The sequence below is a fragment of the Dinoponera quadriceps genome, unplaced genomic scaffold, assembly GCF_001313825.1.
Source record: "Dinoponera quadriceps isolate SergipeBrazil2010 unplaced genomic scaffold, ASM131382v1 scaffold566, whole genome shotgun sequence".
NCBI lineage: Eukaryota > Metazoa > Arthropoda > Insecta > Hymenoptera > Formicidae > Dinoponera > Dinoponera quadriceps.
In genome coordinates, this window is record NW_014555972.1 from 4,626,541 (window position 1) to 4,646,045 (window position 19,505).

The window sequence follows — 19,505 nt, forward strand, 5'->3', positions numbered from 1 at the left end:
AACCTGCCAACGATGCATGGGCTCAGTCGTTCATGTTTATTATATCCGGTATGCCGAATACATGAATGGCGCATCGACGGCAGATTGGAGAGCGAACATTTGTTAATCTGACCAAACTATAGTATATTTGCTGTTGCTATAAAGAATAGAAGAAAAAAAAACAATAAGCTATATGAACAATCTACGTATAATAAATCAATGTATGTGCTACAAAACGGCTGTTTATTTGTCTGTTCATTTGGACTCTCTTCTTATATCGACCTGTTTACTCTCCTTTGTGTTGTTTTGTAACGTTCACGATCGAATCTTGATTCATCGACGTTTTTTATATTCATGCTTATATATATACATACACACACACACATACATATATACTTTATTTTATGATAAATAGAGAAATTGAATCAGGCTACATACGACTTTGATTCGTTCTTTCATCGCATTCACCGAATACTCGTCGAGCATTGTCTCTTATTCTCTTATTTTTGCAGTAAGCATATTAGAAACTTAATGAAAACTTACTCGGCCAACCGTTTCTTTGCATTACTGAAGAATAAAAAGCCTGATCTTCAAGGTTCTTATATTGTTTAATCGCGTTACGATTTGGCGGTAAAGATGGCGGCTTGAAGCGAAGTGAGTTAATAGGAGCGACTAGTAGCGACGTTCCTCGATACTTGTCGAAGACGAGGCAAAAGTGAAAGGAATTTATTCGCTTTTACCGGACAAAAATGAATGTAACGGACGTAGTTTAGACGCACCTTCTCAGAGGGCGCGTCGGTAATTGCGCCCCTGAAATCTCTACGAGATGGTCGCTCTCGGATTTCTCTCTCTGTGCGTGCAGAAGCTTCTCTCTGAAGATACCGACTGAAGTACGGTGGATAGTTTATATTTTGAGAAGAGGTTAGGATTAAAGAGAGAGACAGCTTGCAATGTTTTAAATCTATTGTCGTACTAACGTAAAGAAATATTTGATAATTAATTGCAGATATATACGAAAGATGTATTCAGCGTTGGATGTGTGTTGGAGTAAAAATTGATGGATCTAAACCTCATGTGTATGCATTTGCATACGCTACTCTAATTCGGTATTTAAATAGTTATCTTATGTGGCGGGAATACGTTACATAAGGTGCAACTTTTTTTCATAAATTATAACATAGGTTATCTTTGTTGATTAAGTATTTATTTAAAATTAATTAAACTGGTATTGACATTAATAGGAAAATTGTTTTAATACAGCGATATTTTAGATGGGGAAGAAGAGGAATGTTCAACCACCACCGATAATGCCAGGTCGGGTAAAAGTGGAAATAAAAGATGAAATAGGTAATGTTTGAAAGTATTGTAACACTTGAGAAGAAACATATAATAGTGTTAGATAATAAATAACTCTGTTAATAGACTTTGAATCTGTTACTTAGCATCTTTTTATTATAATATAAATTATACGTACACTTAGGAGACAGCGATGTGCTTGTTGCGAGAGATCGATTGAAAGGTGCTCTTCGGGAATTATTGCAACACAGTGATACAGGTTCCTCGGCAGATTCGAGCGAAGAGAGCCCATCTCACGATTATAAGCAGCAAATGAAAAAAACGTAAATTCAATTGTCAGCTTATTTTCATGATTTCATGATAGTTCGTTAATTTATGACATTAGACTTTCTCATTGATCACACATGATATGTGCAGAACAAAAGCCATGAATTTTCAACAACCACGGAAGATCAGACGTCGTCGTCAAGTACCAACCGATACGCCATTTCATCATACATATGTGATGAAATTATTCGATCGCAGTGTTGATTTAGCTCAGTTTCAAGAAGATACGCCACTTTATCCTATATGTCGCGCTTGGATGGCTAATCAGCCGAGGAATCCTAATTTGGTTCCCAAGTAAGTAACATTTATATGTATTATCGATTATTCATCCTCATGTTTGCTCGGTTCTTTTTTGAATCTTAATTGATCGTACTATTTAAAAAATGCTATCCGTTACTTAGCATCTTTTTATTATAAGGTAATTTTTGTTTCCCGTAACACTTTCCACACTGAAAAATTTCGCATGATCTTTCGTTCAGTTCACGTTAGCTATCATTGGACTATACAGTAAAACATACTACAAGCGTTTTTACTGGATGATGTTTTTAAGGAAGCAAAATAATATAAAATATTTTGATTACAGCCAGATTATGGTTAGAATAAAAATTTAAAATAGACACATTTTTTCGCGTATTCTCGTAGAGTACGCAGCCCGAGTCCGGAAATAGTGAATGAAGTTAATATGGGGAATAATATATTTGACACAAATGGAGAATTAAGTGATGTCCATTATTTGCCACCACCTTTGCCTTGTGAGGAGGCCATACCGAAAAATCGTATTCCATCTCCTATAGTCGGAGAGAAGGATGAGCTGAACTTAGATTATGTGAGTCAATGACTTAGACAAATATGTATAAAATTCAAATTTATATTAAGAAGACCTATGAACACATTGTGTATTAAAACTTTAAAAATAAAAAAAGATGTATATCATACATATTTTCTCTCTCTCTCTCTCTCTTTCTCTCTCTCTTTCTCTCTCTGTGTGTTAACAATAATATATATTATTATGAATATAAATTATACATAACATATTACAGGACGGACATACTCTCAAATCGCGAGAGACACTAATGAAGGAGCATACTGCACGGTGGAATGCTATTCGCAAAAAGTGGCATCAGCAAGCACATAAGAATGAGCTACGTTTTATAGAAAGCGCTAATATACTCAGCACCATTTTTAAAAAGTTTGTATAAAAGATGTTAATTAATTATAGAAACTTCTCATAAAAATTATAGCGATCTGCTATAGTTTATAGTTTATTAGGTTTGACATATTCCTACTTTTAATATCGTCATCATGATGCCTCTGTTTTTTGTTTCAGGGCACAATCAGAGTTTGAATAGCAGAGACGAAAGAGCAGCGATCTTACAACTGCCAATTCTCTCGTTGCTGATAGTTTTTTTTGTTATCAAGGAGTAATTTCTTATTTGCTATTTTTCTACACGTTTGCTTATCAGTGAATGTATATATGAAAGAGATGACTATATATGTGTTGTGTGTGTATATATATATATGTCTTATATGAATTTAATTTCTTCTTATAATGGCTGAAAAAAATTGCAATCATGTTTTTTAATCAATATTTCTCTCGATAAATCATCACACTTTAATATAAAATAATTCTTGCAATTCTTGTAGATTTCTTTTTTTTTTTTTTTTTTTAATAAAACATACAAACAAGGAAATAATTTTTTTCTCAAAATAGATAAATAGATGTTTCAGTAACGCTGTAATATATATATATGTATATATGTCTACTTTTATCATGAAACGCAGTATTTCATAAGAATTTGTATTCATATTCATCGGTTTCGAAAATTATTATTATCGTAATCTTCACGAAATACCACGTTTAATGAGAAATCAATGACATATAATAATAACCTTCCAATAGCATATATCAACAAAACAACGTATATAAAANTACTTATTTGATATCGAGTAATTAACAGTATACAATATTATAACATATGCTAATCTTACATTCTTATAAATTATGTTTTATGTTATTTTACATTGGGAAGAGATTGAACACTTAAAAGTGCTTATAGATTATGTATAATCCATAATGTTTCATACAGAATTATTTCATTATAAATACGAAAATGTATCCTGGTAAAAATCTTAGTTTGATTATAGACGATGGTTACTTTCCTGCATTATTTAAATTGCAATTATTAATGTGTGTATTCTCGTAAATTTATAGAAACGAAAACCGAGGAGGAAGGATAAGACGAATAATTCTTGAAGGCTTGAGAATTACACGCTTTTTATTCTAGATTCTAGATATTAACAGTCGCGTAACTTACATTATTTACTTTCATTTAATAGGATTCCCACACAAACACTGTTTGATTGTTTGTCGATTGTAAACGCATTTCTTTTAAAAGAGCAATTGTAATTTTCAAGACTTCTTTTTTATATTTATATACTTGCTGGGATGTCTACATTATTAAAGAATTTTGTCTCATATAAAATGTAACTAAGAAATAAATAACATAATTTAAATATATATTCCGCTCGTTCAACTACTACTGTACTATTTTTCTTTTCTATCTTTTGACTTGTATCATGTAACTGTATACTTCGATAATAAATGTTTATTATAAGCAACATTATTACCTCTTAATGCACTTTGCATTCTATGAATTGTAGGAAATGATTTTTTGCACAGTCTCATTTTGATGCGACTGAGAGATTTTCATGTTTCTCTTCAAGTATACTTCAATGAATTTATTTGCCATTGCTATTTCACACACATACGCGCGCGCACACACACACACACACGCATACACACACGCGCACTCTCTCTCTCTCTCTCTCTCTCTCTCTATCTATCTATCTATCTGGAAGTTTACTTGTCTGTTAAAGACAGCTCCAACACTTGGCGGAACGTTTCCTCTTCCAGCAATCGCCGTTGCTCTTCTTCTATTTGCTGCTGCTCGGAAAGTTTTAACGCTAGTCTCAATTGTTCCGCTGCGCCTTCAAGAGAATCACTATCTTCATTCTCGTTTACAGTAGCCGAATTCGCAGTACCTTCAGCCGATCCTGCTGTAGTTTCTTGATATAGGACTAAACTAGCTTGAATTGCCCTATATTAAAAAGAAAACGTATCATTTAAGTATCATTGCTTTCAAATATTTCCACGAGATATATTTATATGATAATCTGAGTAATAAAGTAAATAATGTTCATTATATACAAGAATGCACAAACAAGTCTTGCCCTGATTCTAATTGACCGGCAGTTAATATTTATAATAATCACCCACCTGCCTAAGCATGAATTGTAGCAGTAAAACACATGCAAAATTAATTATATAAATTTAACTAAAAAACGACACAGGAATAATAAAATAGAAAATCAGGATAATACTGATTCTCTTCTATACGCATTTATCAATATACCTCTGAAGTTGCCTTTCCTCTTCAGAGCTCATATTAGGTGTAGTTGGTCTGGATGGCTTTTGAGCTTTTAACGCTTCCCATATATCAACCTTTGTACAAAATAAAAAATAGACAATAATTATATATATGGTATACTATATATATATATATATATGCGTATTGAGTGTACAGTACCTCATCACGTTCGCTGCCGGCTTCCAAAAGACTTTGCTGAATAGCGAACTGTAACAAATCGTCCTCTTCTTCGATACTAAATTGTGTCCTAACTTCCGCACCTATATTCAACCAATTAAATTAAACCAAGTCGCATACTAATTGTGGAATATATGCACAAGTGTAAAATGAAAGTTACCTAATTTGACATATCCACTGGGGGCTTCAAAACAAATATCGTCAACTAAACAAGTTATACGATTAGTTTCTTGCAAGTGACCTACATGGGGCACTTCTTGATCTAAGCCGAATATATTACCAAAAGTTATCCTGGCGTTGAGAATATGGAATAATGGAATTTCTAGGGGAAAAAATGATTGTTAATAATCGTTTTAATTAGTTCAATTAGCATACATATTAGATACTACGATGTATATACTCATTCCATTTGTACCAAGGACTTACCAATTTTAACGGGAAAACCGGCTGGAAGTTGCATTTGAATAAAATCTTTTAATTTTGCAAAATGTGAACTAGATATAGCCATCAAATCTACAATTGGCATTATTTGTTCTTGAAGACTTAACGGATATTCCTCGCTTAACCATAAAGTTGCCTTTAAAATTAAAAAAAAAAAAGTCGAGTTAGTATAACGTTACAAATATATTTATACACTAAAGACATGTGAACAACTTATGGAAACTTATAGTATGAAATGTATCATTATAATCGTCGATTTAATTGATTGTCGGACTATAAACAACAATTTATAATACCTTAAATTTCTGTATTTTTGTATTAACTTCCTTGGGTCTACCTATGTCCCTTCCATTTAAATCAATATTGGAATCGAAGTATTCCTCAGCAGTGATGTTGGAAGGATTACCTATGTTATTATATTCTTCCTGAAATATACAACTTAATTAATACGTTTTAAAGTTTCAAACAAAAGCAACCGGTTTAGTCAGAAATTGCTATGAGAAAGAAAATTACACTACTAGTGGTGACAGCACTGCAGTTCTCTTGCTGCTGCTCTGCGATACCAAGAAACGACTGTAAAGGCGTTTTTGGTGCTCGAGCCCTTGCTTTATCCGCTTCGGATAAGTGTTCTAACCGAGTTTTAGTTATTAATTCCACGTTGCTCGCACTAAAAACTTTACATTCGTGACCATTTATTATCTCACTTTTGTCAGAACGCCATCCCCATAGACCTGCTTTATTGCTAATTCAATAAAAGTAATAGTGAAATAAAAATAATATTGGAATGCAGTCGATTGTTATTAACTATATTATAGCAGTAATAGATATAGTTACCGTTCAAAACTAATTTTATCCGTGTCTATGTATGTTGTAACTATAGGATTGGTAAGACGAGCTATCACGCCTTCCTCAGAAGGTTCCATTAATTGTATATTATCATCTCCTATAAGTTTCATATGTTCAACGTACACTTTTCTTGTCTCATGGTCTACTTCCATCATCGTCGCTCCGTCGTCTATAAAAATAATGTTATTATTATTTTTATAAAAGTAAAAAAAAAAAAAATATATATATATATATATATATATATATATATATATATGAATTTCATAAAAATAAGTAGAATATAAAAATCATAATTTTTATTTGTACAAATTTATTGTTGAGAAAAATATGTTTATTCATATATTAATTACTAGCTAAATTATGTGTTTGTATAATTATCAATCGTCTATGTTCATATATATCATACTAAATGTAACTAATATTTATAAATTCTAAGAAAAGCAAGCCTTATTGTTGCATTACAATGTTGCATTTTATACAAATATACATATATATTTGATATAAGTTACATATATAACAATTAAGAGACACTATATATGTATACTGTTTCTTAATTATTTGTCAGTTTACTAACAGTTCAGCTGCAATTTATATAAACTAATAGGGAGAAATAAGAGAAGCAATGATATTATAAAATATTCTACCTACTAAGAATGCATTAAAAAAAATATTAATATTAATTATCCCATATTATGCATACTAAAATGTCCACTAAGTTCTAGCAATACGGTAGATAAATTAAAAGTTCAAATTGTATCACCTGTATGATGGCCACCCATACTGAACACATAACTGCGTTCGCATCTAATTGCCACAGGTGGATTTGATGCAGCTTGCATTAATGTATTAGTACAGAATTTAGTAACAAACAATCGTACAATTTCAAGACATAATAATTAATTATAATTAAAACAAAGTTATAGGATAATCATGCACAAATGTGTGTGTGTGTGCGTGTATATATATATATATATATATATTAAGGTATTTATTAAAGATATCTATACTTACTTTGTCCTTTGAAGACATAACTACGATTTCCACGTTGCCAATTTGCATGATCGAAACCTAATAGAGTAGTGTCAATCCTCACATTACTACCTTGCTTGTAAACTTTGTAGGTATCACTTGGACACATCCGAGATGCGAGTGGAACTGGTCAACAGAAACAATGACAGTTAATCACATGTGTGTTATTAAAGAATTGATAAATATATATTTTGAAGTTAAAATATTAAAGTCAACGTGAATTGAGAATTAAACTAATGACGCAGCAGATTTAATAAAATACATTTAAAAACAGATATTATGTAAATCTCCAATCCTTACCCCAACTTGTAAATTCCCATTTCATTTCTACATAAAAATCAGGCGCCTGAAAAGAACTTCTATTAGTAAGACTATTAGGTTAACAATAAAGAATATAAAGAAAAATTAATATTATCAGCTTATAACGCAACATCCATATGCAAGAAACACATAAGTTAACATTAGCTATATGGAAGTTGTAGAACAAAATTCCTCTTCTATCAAGATATATATGAATGAATGAAAATAAATTATTCACATCAAACACAAATAATGATAACTCACTTGTTTAAGTTTATGGAGCAATTCTGGTATACCAGCCACTCGATTACAGTATCTCTGGTAATCTCTTCGGGCTAGCACCATTTGCAGCAGTTCAGGATTTCCTGTACCAACTGCTTCTTGAACAACTATATTGAAAAGGATTAAACTGCTAGTTAATAGATCTTCCAGTGTAAATATATTTGTCATTTTGCAAAGAAATAAACTATAAAATAGAAACTCTCTATGTGCACATAGATATACTGCATACTTATTCTACAAACAGACCAAGTATGAAAAAGAATTACCACTCCATCCTTGAGTATTCTCTGTATTAACATTGGCTTCATGATGCAGTAGCACTATAGCTGAATCTGTATGACCCAAAGTTACTGCCAGCATTAATGGTGTCCTTCCACGATTGTCATGTTTTTCTATATCATGCTGGGAAACATTTAAATAGCAATGCAATTTAACATATATTAATAACTAATATTTTATATTATGAAATTTTATAATTAACACAAGAAAGACAAATTAACATATACTTTGAATATCCTGATCATGCTATTTAAGATTATTATGTATAAATACATATAGTTTTAAAGCTATTTAATTATATTTCAACAGTATCTAATTTCAGAAGTTACCAATTATTACATATCAAAGGTTTCCTTTTCATAATATACAGATGATAGATTTCTTATATGTATTATTTAAATATGTTTATATTAGCTATATGGGACATGATATACCAATAAAAACAATATACTCGAATAATTTTTTTTAGAATTTTAGATACAATATATATATATATATATATATATAATTATATAAAGGTGATAAAAATAATATATTAAAAATCCGCAGTAGCATATGGCAGCTTATTCAAATTATTATTCAAAAAATTATAATACAAAGGAATACATGATATCATATCTATTAACATTAAACAATTACGTAACTACTTGTTATTGTACCGTATCAATTATGATCTGAGGAGGCCTGTTATCACTGATAACCAATCAACACTTGTCGGCACAAAAGACACGTAAAATCACATACGGTAAATGCGAAGGAAACGTTAGTTTGACGTTAAACACGTGTATGGTTTCATACAGACAGGAATCTAATTAATATTGAATGAAATAAGCTTGTTATAACAGAACGCAAACCTGATTTGTGGATAGTTCCTTGTCGAGTTCTACATAGCTGTTATGCCAAACGAGCCAGTGCAGTGGATAATTTTTTCGTATGGTATCTATATTCACCATTTCTACAAAATTTGATTGACGTCACATACAACAGGCTTATTGTAACAAATACCACAAGCCAAACGCACGATACGAAATTTTGACAGCGGGATACATGATATTAAGCGAGTGACGACTATCGGCCGTTGGGTGTGCGACACTTAGGTGGCACACATTGCGCGCTGGTTCGAAGATACCACAGTCATGAGCTGCGTTCTAATATTTATCACCAGTGCTGGAAATTTATAAATCGTGGTCTACAACAGGCAGTAGGAATAAAAAGTACGAGTAAGAAATTAACCAATCATAGTCGATTATTCTCCTTACATTCGAATATGATTGGTTCAATTTCTCATTCCTACTTCTTACGAACATACCTCTACTGCCCATTGTAAACTACGCTTTCCTAATTCATAGTCTGATACGTTAATGGTCCGTTGCAAATGCTTCAAAGTACAGTACAGACCAATCATATTCTTCCTTTAAGATCCGGTAAGAACCGAACGTCGAACGTATCGAAATGCCATTTGGATACACTTTCCGTTGTACCTACACTTAATATCATATCGACTCGAAAAAATCATATTCGTTTGTTAAACTACTTTTTAATCTCTTCTACAAAAATACTTAGCCTTCTATCGAACTGAATTGTGCAATTGAAGCTCTACAAATTTATAATAAACGAAAATACGAATTCGTGCTGTTCTCCGAATCGTACACCCGTAGTAAGGTGCACGAAACAAAGTGCATCATTTTTTACGTTAACCTTGGCCCCCACTCCTCAACATCCGGTCTGGACATAATATGGTTTTTCCCCTACATAAACAGAGACGTTCTCTCTATCGGTGTGACATGCGCAAAATATCGTTGCGTGATAGGCAGAAGGGTTGCATGTGTAACGTTGTGAGAGGGGGAAAACAGTGTTAGCGCGAGCTCGAGGTCGCAACATTCTTGTCAGTCCACATCTATAAAGTTTATGATACGAAGTCAGTTAGTCATACTGCGTTTTTATCGTGTGACGAATAATTGCACAATTAATATAATACCTTCGTTAGTTTTGCATACATGGTGTGAAAAAGTTATTCAAAGTCGGCTTTCACTGACATCCCGCGCTATTATGCGGACGCAATAGATATCAAAGAGAATGACAGAATGTGAATGAAGAACTTCGTAGCAGAGAAGTAATCAAGCGCTTGGACGTGGTTGAGCTGATAAAACAACAGAATCGGCTGGAATTGAAAGTTACTTTATCAAAAAGACGAGGAAATCATCCAGAGACTGGAAATTGCGCAGCGTAACTAGGGACTATGTGATAGATGATCCAACAGTTGGACTGAAGTCACCACCATCCTTTATTCGGAAAACCAATCAACTTCAACTGCGAATTTTCTGCTATAGCTGAGTCGAGAATATTCTTTCTATTTCGGCCTTTTTTTTAACGCGTTCTTCGAAACATACGTTGAGAGGTAAGATTTTTAATCACAAATAAATACAAACTCAACATTGCGTCATTAACCATTCGACTGCACTCTTTTGAAAAGTTGTTCGCATCACGAACAAAGTCATATTGGCCCTGTACGAAATTCTATATCTGAAAAACTATGAAAGGAAAAAAGTTGGCAAAATTTTATAATAAAGTGTAACTATTCTACTTTAATGTGTGATCATAGCATTCCTAGAAAATCAGGTTTTAAGTTACAAAAAAAAGTTCAAATTTAGCCGATGGTCTCTCGAATGATAGTGTTTTTTTTTCCACTCAAAAAGGTCATTTTTTTTACTTGTGTTTTGCAACTGTAGGACGATGAGGTTGAAAGATAATTCTAACGGAAAAACTTATGAATGTAGTGCGCTCGTTCGAAGAGCATATTTTTCTTTGGACTATTAGAAAGTGAGTATTTTGAATTGTCGGAAATGTGTGTTTTTGTGCGTGAAAAGTATCTTTGTTGTGAAAGTATCAAAAATAGTTTTTCTACATGCAAAATGATAACACGCATTGTTTAAAAAAATAATTAATTAGGACCACACTTTGCAGGTAGGGATGTTATGATATCATGAAAATCGGTATTGTTACTGAAATGAATATCTAATAATCAATATCTAATATATAATCAAGAATATCGATATCATTAGTGATATAAGTATCGGAATAAAAATATATTTACGATAAGTAATCGTATTTTTAATTCGACCGAACAATGGTGCTACGTTCATTTTTAAAAAATTCCCTAGACTTATCGGATTTATGTTTTCTATCTCAGCATTAATCAAATTAGATCAAAAAGATCTTAAGATATGAGCAGTCGCGCAACTAAACAATCGTGAAATTTATTGTTCACTAAAAATGGAAAAATACCTATATGCACTTTATTATAATGGAAAAAAGGCTACATGTACTTCATTATATATGGAAAAATAGCTACATACACTTCATTATAACTCGAATAACTAACACATTTCTCTTTCCATCCTTCCCCTTCTCAGTCCCATGCCTGTGGCCAGGTGTGATGATTTCTCTCTCATTTACCTGCAATGTGCATGCTGATTATATATAACCTAGTAACAGCAAGAAACATTAAATTAATTTTTTTTAACATTTATTTTATGTGGATTATATAAACATTTTGACATAATATTTTATAAACGTTTTTAAGCTGTTACATAATAATATTTTATTTTTAAATATTAAAATTATAGTATAGAAACATTATTTTTAATGTTTTAGTCAAATATCGTCAACAGTTGTATACAACATAAGAACTACATATTTGAAGACGTTGCATGTTATAAAATATTATTATAATAACGTTGTGTTAACGATTTCTTGCTTACTGAAAGGAATATTGGACCTACAGTTTAACGCTGATTCCGAACGACAAATTTTTGGTAAAAAAGTTTTCTTGGTAAGGATACTCCCCCCCCCCCCCCCCCCNTGCCTTTCGAGAGATGACACGGCGTGTAAAAATTTTTGGCTCTGCAGGGAATCGAACACTTGACTTCTGGCATAGCAAGACCGGGTGCGCTATCTGCCACGCTCGCGCTCTTTTTCCATAAAATATATATAAATATAATTCAAATACTTGGATTTTGCTGATGTAAAATTATAAAAAAACGAAGTGTCTATATGTCTATATGTCTTTAGCGTACCGGAATGCCAATGATTAAAATTGAAAAATGGATGATTTCAATAGCTGCATTCAGCAGAAAAAGCAGCTGGTAAGCGCTTTTCGCTGCAATCGTTACAAGACTTTCTGCTAAACAACATTTAGCAATTTACGCTGATCCAATATGTTTACTAAGCGGTCCAACTTATTAAGGACCAGATACACAACTTCCGATTAAATTAATCCACTGATTAATTCCATTGGAATTGATCAAATGTATTTGTCGTTAAGCATAATTGACCCGAAATAACTGATTACGGTTTACACTTAACTGGTTGGTTAAGTTAACCGGAGATTATGAAACTGGCCTCAAAAGGCTGCTGGAAAAAAATAGCGATCGTTTAGCAAACATATTTCAAAAGTGTAAACTGCTGATGTCGTTCGGCAGAAAATCTTATAAGAGCTACAAAACCGTTGACAGCACAGCGCAAAGCGCTTATTAAGCTGCTTTTTCTGCCGAGCGCGGCCAGTAAGCCAATATTTCTTATAGCAATCATGTGTATTAGATTTATTTTAAGATCGACTAATGCTAATAATATTATTTTAACTGACTCGTACATTAACAATTAAAATTCAATGGAGTTATGAACAATTTATTTCTTTCAGATTTTTATGTTAATAAAATCCATACATCTGAATTATTAATATATATTACGTGTAAAATAACGAGCTTGAATTATTAACATTAAAATGAAGTTTTAATGTTACGCCTAGCTATTTTAAAACGGTGAAAAGGTAAACGGAAGACGATTATACATAAGGAAGTAAAATATATTTTAGAAATATTAAAAATATTGATATTTTACAGGAACCTCTAATTCAAACAAATACAAATTGAACAATCTCGGAGAGTCAACTTAAAGGATGGGGATTCCTGGCCTCACAACATTTATCTCAAATTATTCTGAACATTTTCTTGTAAATTATAAACTACATGATACTTATCTAGTAATTGATGGCGCTACTTTAGTAAGCCATTTGTACGATGCAAGTTGTAATAACGCTTTTGGTGTAGATTATGGTAAATTTGCACAATGTGTATCGGAATTTTTTGACGAACTTTTGAAGTGCAATGTCACTCCATTAGTATTATTTGATGGAGCCACTGAAGACAAAAAACTCAAGACAAAAATAATTCGAACTAGTAAGAAGATACGATTAACATCATGTTATACATATGGTACACCATCTGTTCAGCAGCAAAAGAAATTATTTACTCCATATAAGAAGAAGATTTTTCAGGAAGTCATGGAAGAAAAAGGCATTAGGTATGCAAAATGTATATTTGAAGCAGATGATACTATAGTTGCAATAGCACGTATTCTCAAGTGTCCTATATTGAGTTATGATTCTGATTTCTATATATCTGGATCATTGTATATACCAATTAATACATTGCAAAATGATATTGTGCGTAATTCAGCAGACAATGGTTATATGAAACATTGCAAGGTTTATCATGTCGAGAATCTTTTCCATTTTTATAACGGACTTAATCAATCCTTATTACCATTGGCATCAGTATTATTAGGAAATGACTATGTGGAACAACGTACATTTAACAACTTTTTCCGTCATTTAAAATTGCCACCAGCAGAGCGGAAAATGTTCAACGAACGATTACGTCGTATTGATGCCACATTTAATTGGTTGCGAAGGTACAGTTTAAGCCAAGCTATAATAGAAATACTAAGTAGACTACCAAAAGAAAAACGACAATATGTGTTAAATATAATAGAAACGATGATAAATAATTATACTGACGTGCCGCTGAGTTTGCTGGCTATATTGGGTATACCTGCAGAGAAATTCTCAGAAAAACACGTGCAGGATACATCCAAGCCATATAAATTTGAAGGTGATATAGATAAATTGATATATATTGAGGAAGAGGCATATGAAACAAACATAAGTGACACAGAAGAAATAGACGAGCAACAAGCAAGCAACATACTTGAGAAAATAGGATTGGTTTCTAATGAATCACTTATTAACAACTTGCCTGAGTGGTTTATTAAAGAATTCATGATGGACAGATATCCAAGTTACTTCATTAATTTAATAATACGGAAATTGTATATTTTCACTGCAGGGATTGAAGATTATACTTGTAGATCGTCTGGCATTGCAAGTTTGCAAATTTTAAATGTTATATACCGGCTGCTGATGTCAGGAATAGACAAAGAGAAAACCAGCATGAAGTTTATAGCCAGGGGTGAAAATGTGAGAATAAAATATGATTGTTTGGAATACAACGATGATATGTTTGGTGATAAACTTCCCTCTCTGTCTAACTTGAGAAAGATACCGATTACGATTAGAAAAGAAATCTTGAACACTACTTTGGGAGTTACCAGTCAAAATTGTATGAATGATTTTCCATCAGCGTGGATGTTATATGTAGCGACCATGAAGTACTGGATAGATCAACAGCAAGAACAACCAAAGCTTATGTACCATATATATTCCTTATTACTTGCTATGCTATATAATATAATAGATTTAAATGTAGGCGTTTATAGAAATTTAGACACTTTTCAACAAAAATTCGATGAAACCATACAAAATATTCAGTCTGCAAGAAAAATTAAAAACTATCGACTAGAGTATTCAATGAATCTTACAATCTTAGATGCGATTTACGCAGTTAGCGCGGATGATTGTTTGATCGCAGCTCCGTTCTTTATATCTAATTTCGAAATAGACGATGAACTGTATTCGCAACCAGAGAAAGTTAATGTTACGATCGTGCACAGTTTGACGGAGTTTCAACATTGTTTGAAATTTAGTATGGATTTAAATGCATTATTAGGATGCCCATATAGACCTATGAAGATCTTGAAATTGTACAGTGGTGTATTGTTATATAATCTGTGTAATAATTTTAAGAGACATGAAAATGTTGAAGCTTATATAAATTCGGTTTTACATAATTCTCCAAGTCTAGAGCGTCTGTTCAATATATTGCTGTTAAAATTCAAGTCTTTATCTAGTAAGTGGGCGATGCAGGTGAATGTCAGTAAATATGAAAAACAAAATCCAGAATACGAAAAAAAACAAGAGTCTGCACAAGAAAATCATCTAGAAAAGTCTGCGTAGAAATGTGACAGCCCCGATGGAAATATTTTACTGAATTTATAATTATATATTATATATTAATTTTTATATTATAAATTTTTATATTTTTATAATATATTAACGATTAAGATACAATGGGATTGTGAACAATATATTTTTTTCAGATTTTTATGTCAATAAAATTTAAACATCTGAATTATTAATACATATTTTGTGTAAAATGAAAAACTTTAATTACTAAAATTATTAAATATTAGCATTACAATGAAGTACGCGTAGATATTTTTTTATTTTTATTTAACGTTAATTTTATGAGAAATTATGCGATTATATTTTAAGATCTTTTGGTCTAATCTGATCAATGCTGAGACAACGAGCATAAATTCGATTTGAGGCTGGGAGATTTTTTTTTTTTTTTATTAATCGATTGAGTACCATTGTTCGGTCGAATTAGAAATCAAACTACTTGTAAATATCAATATCATTACCGATACTGATATCGAAACTAAAAAAAAAACTTCGAATTAGAAGAAATATAAAAGTCAGGGAAATGTTTATCTTGCAAATTATTTTTAAATATTTCGTATGTCTACGTATAATAATCTTATTATAGTATAATTATACTACTACCTTCTGTACTACACTTTCTGCGATTTGTAATAAAAACTTTAAAAGGGATATATTAAGGCTCCTGTGTCCTCGCTATGACTATCCTTATTTGATGACGTCAGGACCAAGAAAATCGCATGATAAAAATTATTGCGGTTTATATAGAAGTAAACCAATATATACAAAATGACACTCGTAATCGACTCGGTACACTTATAAAAATGTCCGGACGCTTTCCTTTTACTTTACTGATGAATAAATAACCGTAACAGAATTTTACGAAAATTAACGTAACAAAATACATAGGTTAAACGCTACCTGAATCTAACATAACGCTATTATTAAAAAAAAAAAATACGTTTACAATATTTACTTATATTCATATACAAATTTTCAGCAAAAAATAATTTGTGGCGTCAAGTTATACGCCGACTGCACATTATGGTCTAACTGACCCTACGCCAAATTTGGGTGGCTTTCAAACACATATCGGCTTATCAGATTCTCATCACGTCTAACGGATAGAACGATTCTTTAACGATTTTTCAGGAGTGGGCAAAATTCATAGATCACCCATTTTTCTTCACTACAGCTCTTCAAATATAGCTCACCGGGTCTATCCCGTAATCCCGCAGTCGAAGGGTTAATAAATAAAAAAATATTACATATAAAGAAAATACATCTTAGAAATTAAAAATAGTGATATTTTACAGGAACTTCTAATACAAGCAAATATAAATTGAACAATATCTCGGAAGGTCAACTTAAAGAATGGGGATTACTAACTTAACAAAATTTATCTCCATTAATTCTGAACATCTTCTCGTAAATTATGAACTGCATAATACTTTTTTGGTAATTGATGGCTACAATATCATACATATGCACAAATTCTATACAAACTATAATTTCACTTTTGGTGGAGATTATGATAAATTTGCATCATGTGTATCGGAATTTTTTGACGAACTTTTGAAGTGCAAAGTCATTCCATTAGTATTATTTGATGGGGGCGACGAAGATAAGAAACTCAAGACAAAAATAATTCGAGCTAGAGAGAAGATACGATTAGCATCATGTTATACATATGATAAACCATCTTTTAAACAGCAACCGGAATTATTTTCTTTACATTTGACGGAAGTTTTTAAGAATGTCCTGAGAAAAAAAAAAATTAAGTATGCAAAATGTATATTTGAAGCAGATGATACTATAGCTGCGATAGCACGTATACTGAAGTGTCCTGTATTGAGTAATGATTCTGATTTCTATATATCCGGATCATTGTACATACCAACTTATACATTGCAAAATGATATTGTTCGTAATTCAGCAGACGACGGTTATGCGAAACGTTGCAAGATTTATAAAGTCGAGAAACTTTTCCATTTCTATAACGGACTCAATCAATCCTTATTACCATTGGCATCAGTATTATTAGGAAATGACTATGTGGAACAACGTACATTTAACAACTTTTTTCGTCATTTAAAATTGCCACCAGTAGAGCAGAAAATGTTCAACGAACAATTACGTCGTATTGATGCCACATTTAATTGGTTGCGAAGATACAGTTTAAACCAAGCTGTAATAGAAATATTAAGTAGAGTACCAAAAGAAAAACGACAATATGTGTTAAATATAATAGAAACAATGATAAATAGTTATACTGACGTGCCGCTGAGTTTGCTGGCTATACTGGATGTATCTGCAGAGAAATTCTCAGAAAAACACATGCAGGATACATCCAAGCCATACAAATTTGAAGACAATATAGATGAATTGATATATATTGAGGAAACGGCATATGTAACAAACATAAGTCACAGAGAAGGAATAGCCGAGCAGGAAGCCACAAATATACTTAAAGAAATAGGATTGGTTTCTAATGAATCACTTGTTAATAACTTGCCTGAATGGTTTATTAAAGATTTCAAGATGTGCAGATATCCAGGTTATTTCATTAATTTAATAACACGGAAGTGGTTTATTTTCTCTGTACTAGTTGAAGATTACAATTACGAATCGTCTGGCATTGCAAGTTTGCAAATTTTAAATGTTATATACCGGCTGCTGATGTCAGAAATAGACAAAGAGAAAACTAGTATGAAGTTTATAGCCAGGGGTGAAAATACGAGAATAAAGTATTATTGTTTGGAAGGCAATGATGATATGTTTGGTGATAAACTTCCCTCTCTGTCTAACTTGAGAAATATACCGATTACGATTAGAAGAGAAATTTTGAACACTGCTCTGGGAGTTACCGGTGAAAATTGTATGAATGATTTTCCATCAGCGTGGAAGTTATATGTTGCGGCCATGAAATACTGGATAGATCAACAAAAAGAACGACCAAAGCTTATGTACCATATATATTCCTTATTACTTGCTATGCTATATGATATAATAGATTTGAATATAGGCGTTTATAGAAATTTACACATTTTTCAACAAAAATTCGGTGAAACTATACAAAATATTCAGTCTGCAAGAAAAATTAGAAACTACCGACTAGAGTATTCAATGAATCTTACAATCTTAGATGCGATTTACGCAGTCAGCGCGGATGATTGTATGATTGCAGGTTCTTTCTTTATTTCTAATTTCGAAATAGACGATGAACTGTATTTGCGACCAAATAAATTTAATGTTACAATCACGCACGGTTTTTCGGAATTTCAACATTGCTTGAATTTTAGTATGCATTTAAATGCATTATTAGGATATCCATATAGACCGTTCAATATCGAGAAATTGTTCAATGGTACATTGTTATATAATCTATGTAACAATTTTAAGAAGCGTGAAAATGTTGAAGCTTACATAAATTCGATTTTACATAATTCTCCAAGTCTAAAGCGTCTGTTTAATATATTGCTGTCAAAATTCAAATCTTTATCTAGTAATCGAACGAATGTCAATAAATATAAAAAGCAAAATTCAGAGTACGAGAAAAAACAAGAGTCCGCACAAGAAAATCATGAAGAAAAGTTTGTGTAAAAATGTAATAGCCCTAATGGAAATATTTAATAAATTAATATTCTTGATAGAAAACGGTGGAATCTTTTTCAACGGAATAATATTTCTTTATATGTTCCTTTCATGTCCTTAATTCAACAAAAAAATGACACATCTATAACTCTTCTGCAGCTATCCATAACATCTACAACAATACAGATATCTTTACCATTTGCATATATAAAATAGAAAAGAGAGAATTTAATTTTGTAATAATATGATTACAACGTATATCATAGATAAGTTATTTTAATCGAAAGTTCTATTGCGTAACCGAGCAAAAATCAATATATGATACAATATTATATACATATATTTACTCA

The 19,505-nt window shown here is 31.7% G+C and overlaps 3 protein-coding genes across 14 annotated transcripts; 2 read left to right on the forward strand and 1 right to left on the reverse strand.

The window, feature by feature from the left end:
• Window positions 1-795: 795 nt before the first annotated feature.
• Window positions 796-3,267, forward strand: LOC106746285 (protein lin-37 homolog). 7 transcript variants are annotated; one of them, XM_014622700.1, is made up of 8 exons: window positions 796-900; window positions 986-1,129; window positions 1,240-1,326; window positions 1,460-1,598; window positions 1,693-1,896; window positions 2,245-2,428; window positions 2,643-2,791; window positions 2,930-3,267. In XM_014622700.1, exons 3-8 carry the CDS (start codon window positions 1,251-1,253, stop codon window positions 2,949-2,951), a joined length of 774 nt encoding a protein of 257 aa, XP_014478186.1. In that variant the 5' UTR covers window positions 796-900; window positions 986-1,129; window positions 1,240-1,250; the 3' UTR covers window positions 2,952-3,267. The 7 variants fall into 7 exon arrangements, with proteins under 7 accessions (XP_014478186.1, XP_014478183.1, XP_014478184.1 ...); XM_014622697.1 differs by having other exon boundaries at window positions 1,251-1,326; XM_014622698.1 differs by having other exon boundaries at window positions 986-1,085.
• A 1,059-nt stretch (window positions 3,268-4,326) lies between these two features.
• On the reverse strand, window positions 4,327-9,459 carry LOC106746284 (ankyrin repeat domain-containing protein 13D). 2 transcript variants are annotated; one of them, XM_014622695.1, is made up of 13 exons: window positions 9,239-9,459; window positions 8,372-8,507; window positions 8,088-8,212; window positions 7,824-7,869; window positions 7,506-7,649; window positions 6,483-6,663; window positions 6,165-6,390; window positions 5,945-6,073; window positions 5,634-5,784; window positions 5,368-5,529; window positions 5,190-5,290; window positions 5,016-5,104; window positions 4,327-4,700 (listed from the first exon to the last, which is right to left on the reverse strand). In XM_014622695.1, exons 1-13 carry the CDS (start codon window positions 9,335-9,337, stop codon window positions 4,463-4,465), a joined length of 1,827 nt encoding a protein of 608 aa, XP_014478181.1. In that variant the 5' UTR covers window positions 9,338-9,459; the 3' UTR covers window positions 4,327-4,462. The 2 variants fall into 2 exon arrangements, with proteins under 2 accessions (XP_014478181.1, XP_014478179.1); XM_014622693.1 differs by having other exon boundaries at window positions 6,162-6,390.
• A 719-nt stretch (window positions 9,460-10,178) lies between these two features.
• On the forward strand, window positions 10,179-19,362 carry LOC106746390 (protein asteroid-like). Of its 5 annotated transcripts, XM_014622962.1 has the most exons (4): window positions 10,191-10,782; window positions 11,114-11,204; window positions 13,084-13,212; window positions 13,286-15,770. In XM_014622962.1, exon 4 carries the CDS (start codon window positions 13,342-13,344, stop codon window positions 15,574-15,576), a length of 2,235 nt encoding a protein of 744 aa, XP_014478448.1. In that variant the 5' UTR covers window positions 10,191-10,782; window positions 11,114-11,204; window positions 13,084-13,212; window positions 13,286-13,341; the 3' UTR covers window positions 15,577-15,770. The 5 variants fall into 5 exon arrangements, with proteins under 5 accessions (XP_014478452.1, XP_014478448.1, XP_014478450.1 ...); XM_014622964.1 differs by lacking the exon at window positions 13,084-13,212; XM_014622963.1 differs by lacking the exon at window positions 11,114-11,204.
• Window positions 19,363-19,505: the final 143 nt, after the last annotated feature.

What these genes read in the sequence shown, in the direction of transcription:
- LOC106746284 (XM_014622693.1), bottom strand. Translation starts at nt 9,337, where the DNA reads ATGGTGAATATAGATACCATACGAAAAAATTATCCACTGCACTGGCTC. An exon ending in TGCTCCATAAACTTAAACAA is followed by an intron (nt 7,870 to 8,087) that starts GTGAGTTATCAT and finishes AGTTCTTTTCAG; the next exon opens with GCGCCTGATTTTTATGTAGA. An exon ending in CCGGCAGCGAACGTGATGAG is followed by an intron (nt 5,105 to 5,189) that starts GTACTGTACACT and finishes TTTTGTACAAAG; the next exon opens with GTTGATATATGGGAAGCGTT.
- LOC106746285 (XM_014622700.1), top strand. Translation starts at nt 1,251, where the DNA reads ATGGGGAAGAAGAGGAATGTTCAACCACCACCGATAATGCCAGGTCGG. An exon ending in GGAAATAAAAGATGAAATAG is followed by an intron (nt 1,327 to 1,459) that starts GTAATGTTTGAA and finishes ACGTACACTTAG; the next exon opens with GAGACAGCGATGTGCTTGTT. An exon ending in AATCCTAATTTGGTTCCCAA is followed by an intron (nt 1,897 to 2,244) that starts GTAAGTAACATT and finishes GTATTCTCGTAG; the next exon opens with AGTACGCAGCCCGAGTCCGG.
- LOC106746390 (XM_014622962.1), top strand. Translation starts at nt 13,342, where the DNA reads ATGGGGATTCCTGGCCTCACAACATTTATCTCAAATTATTCTGAACAT.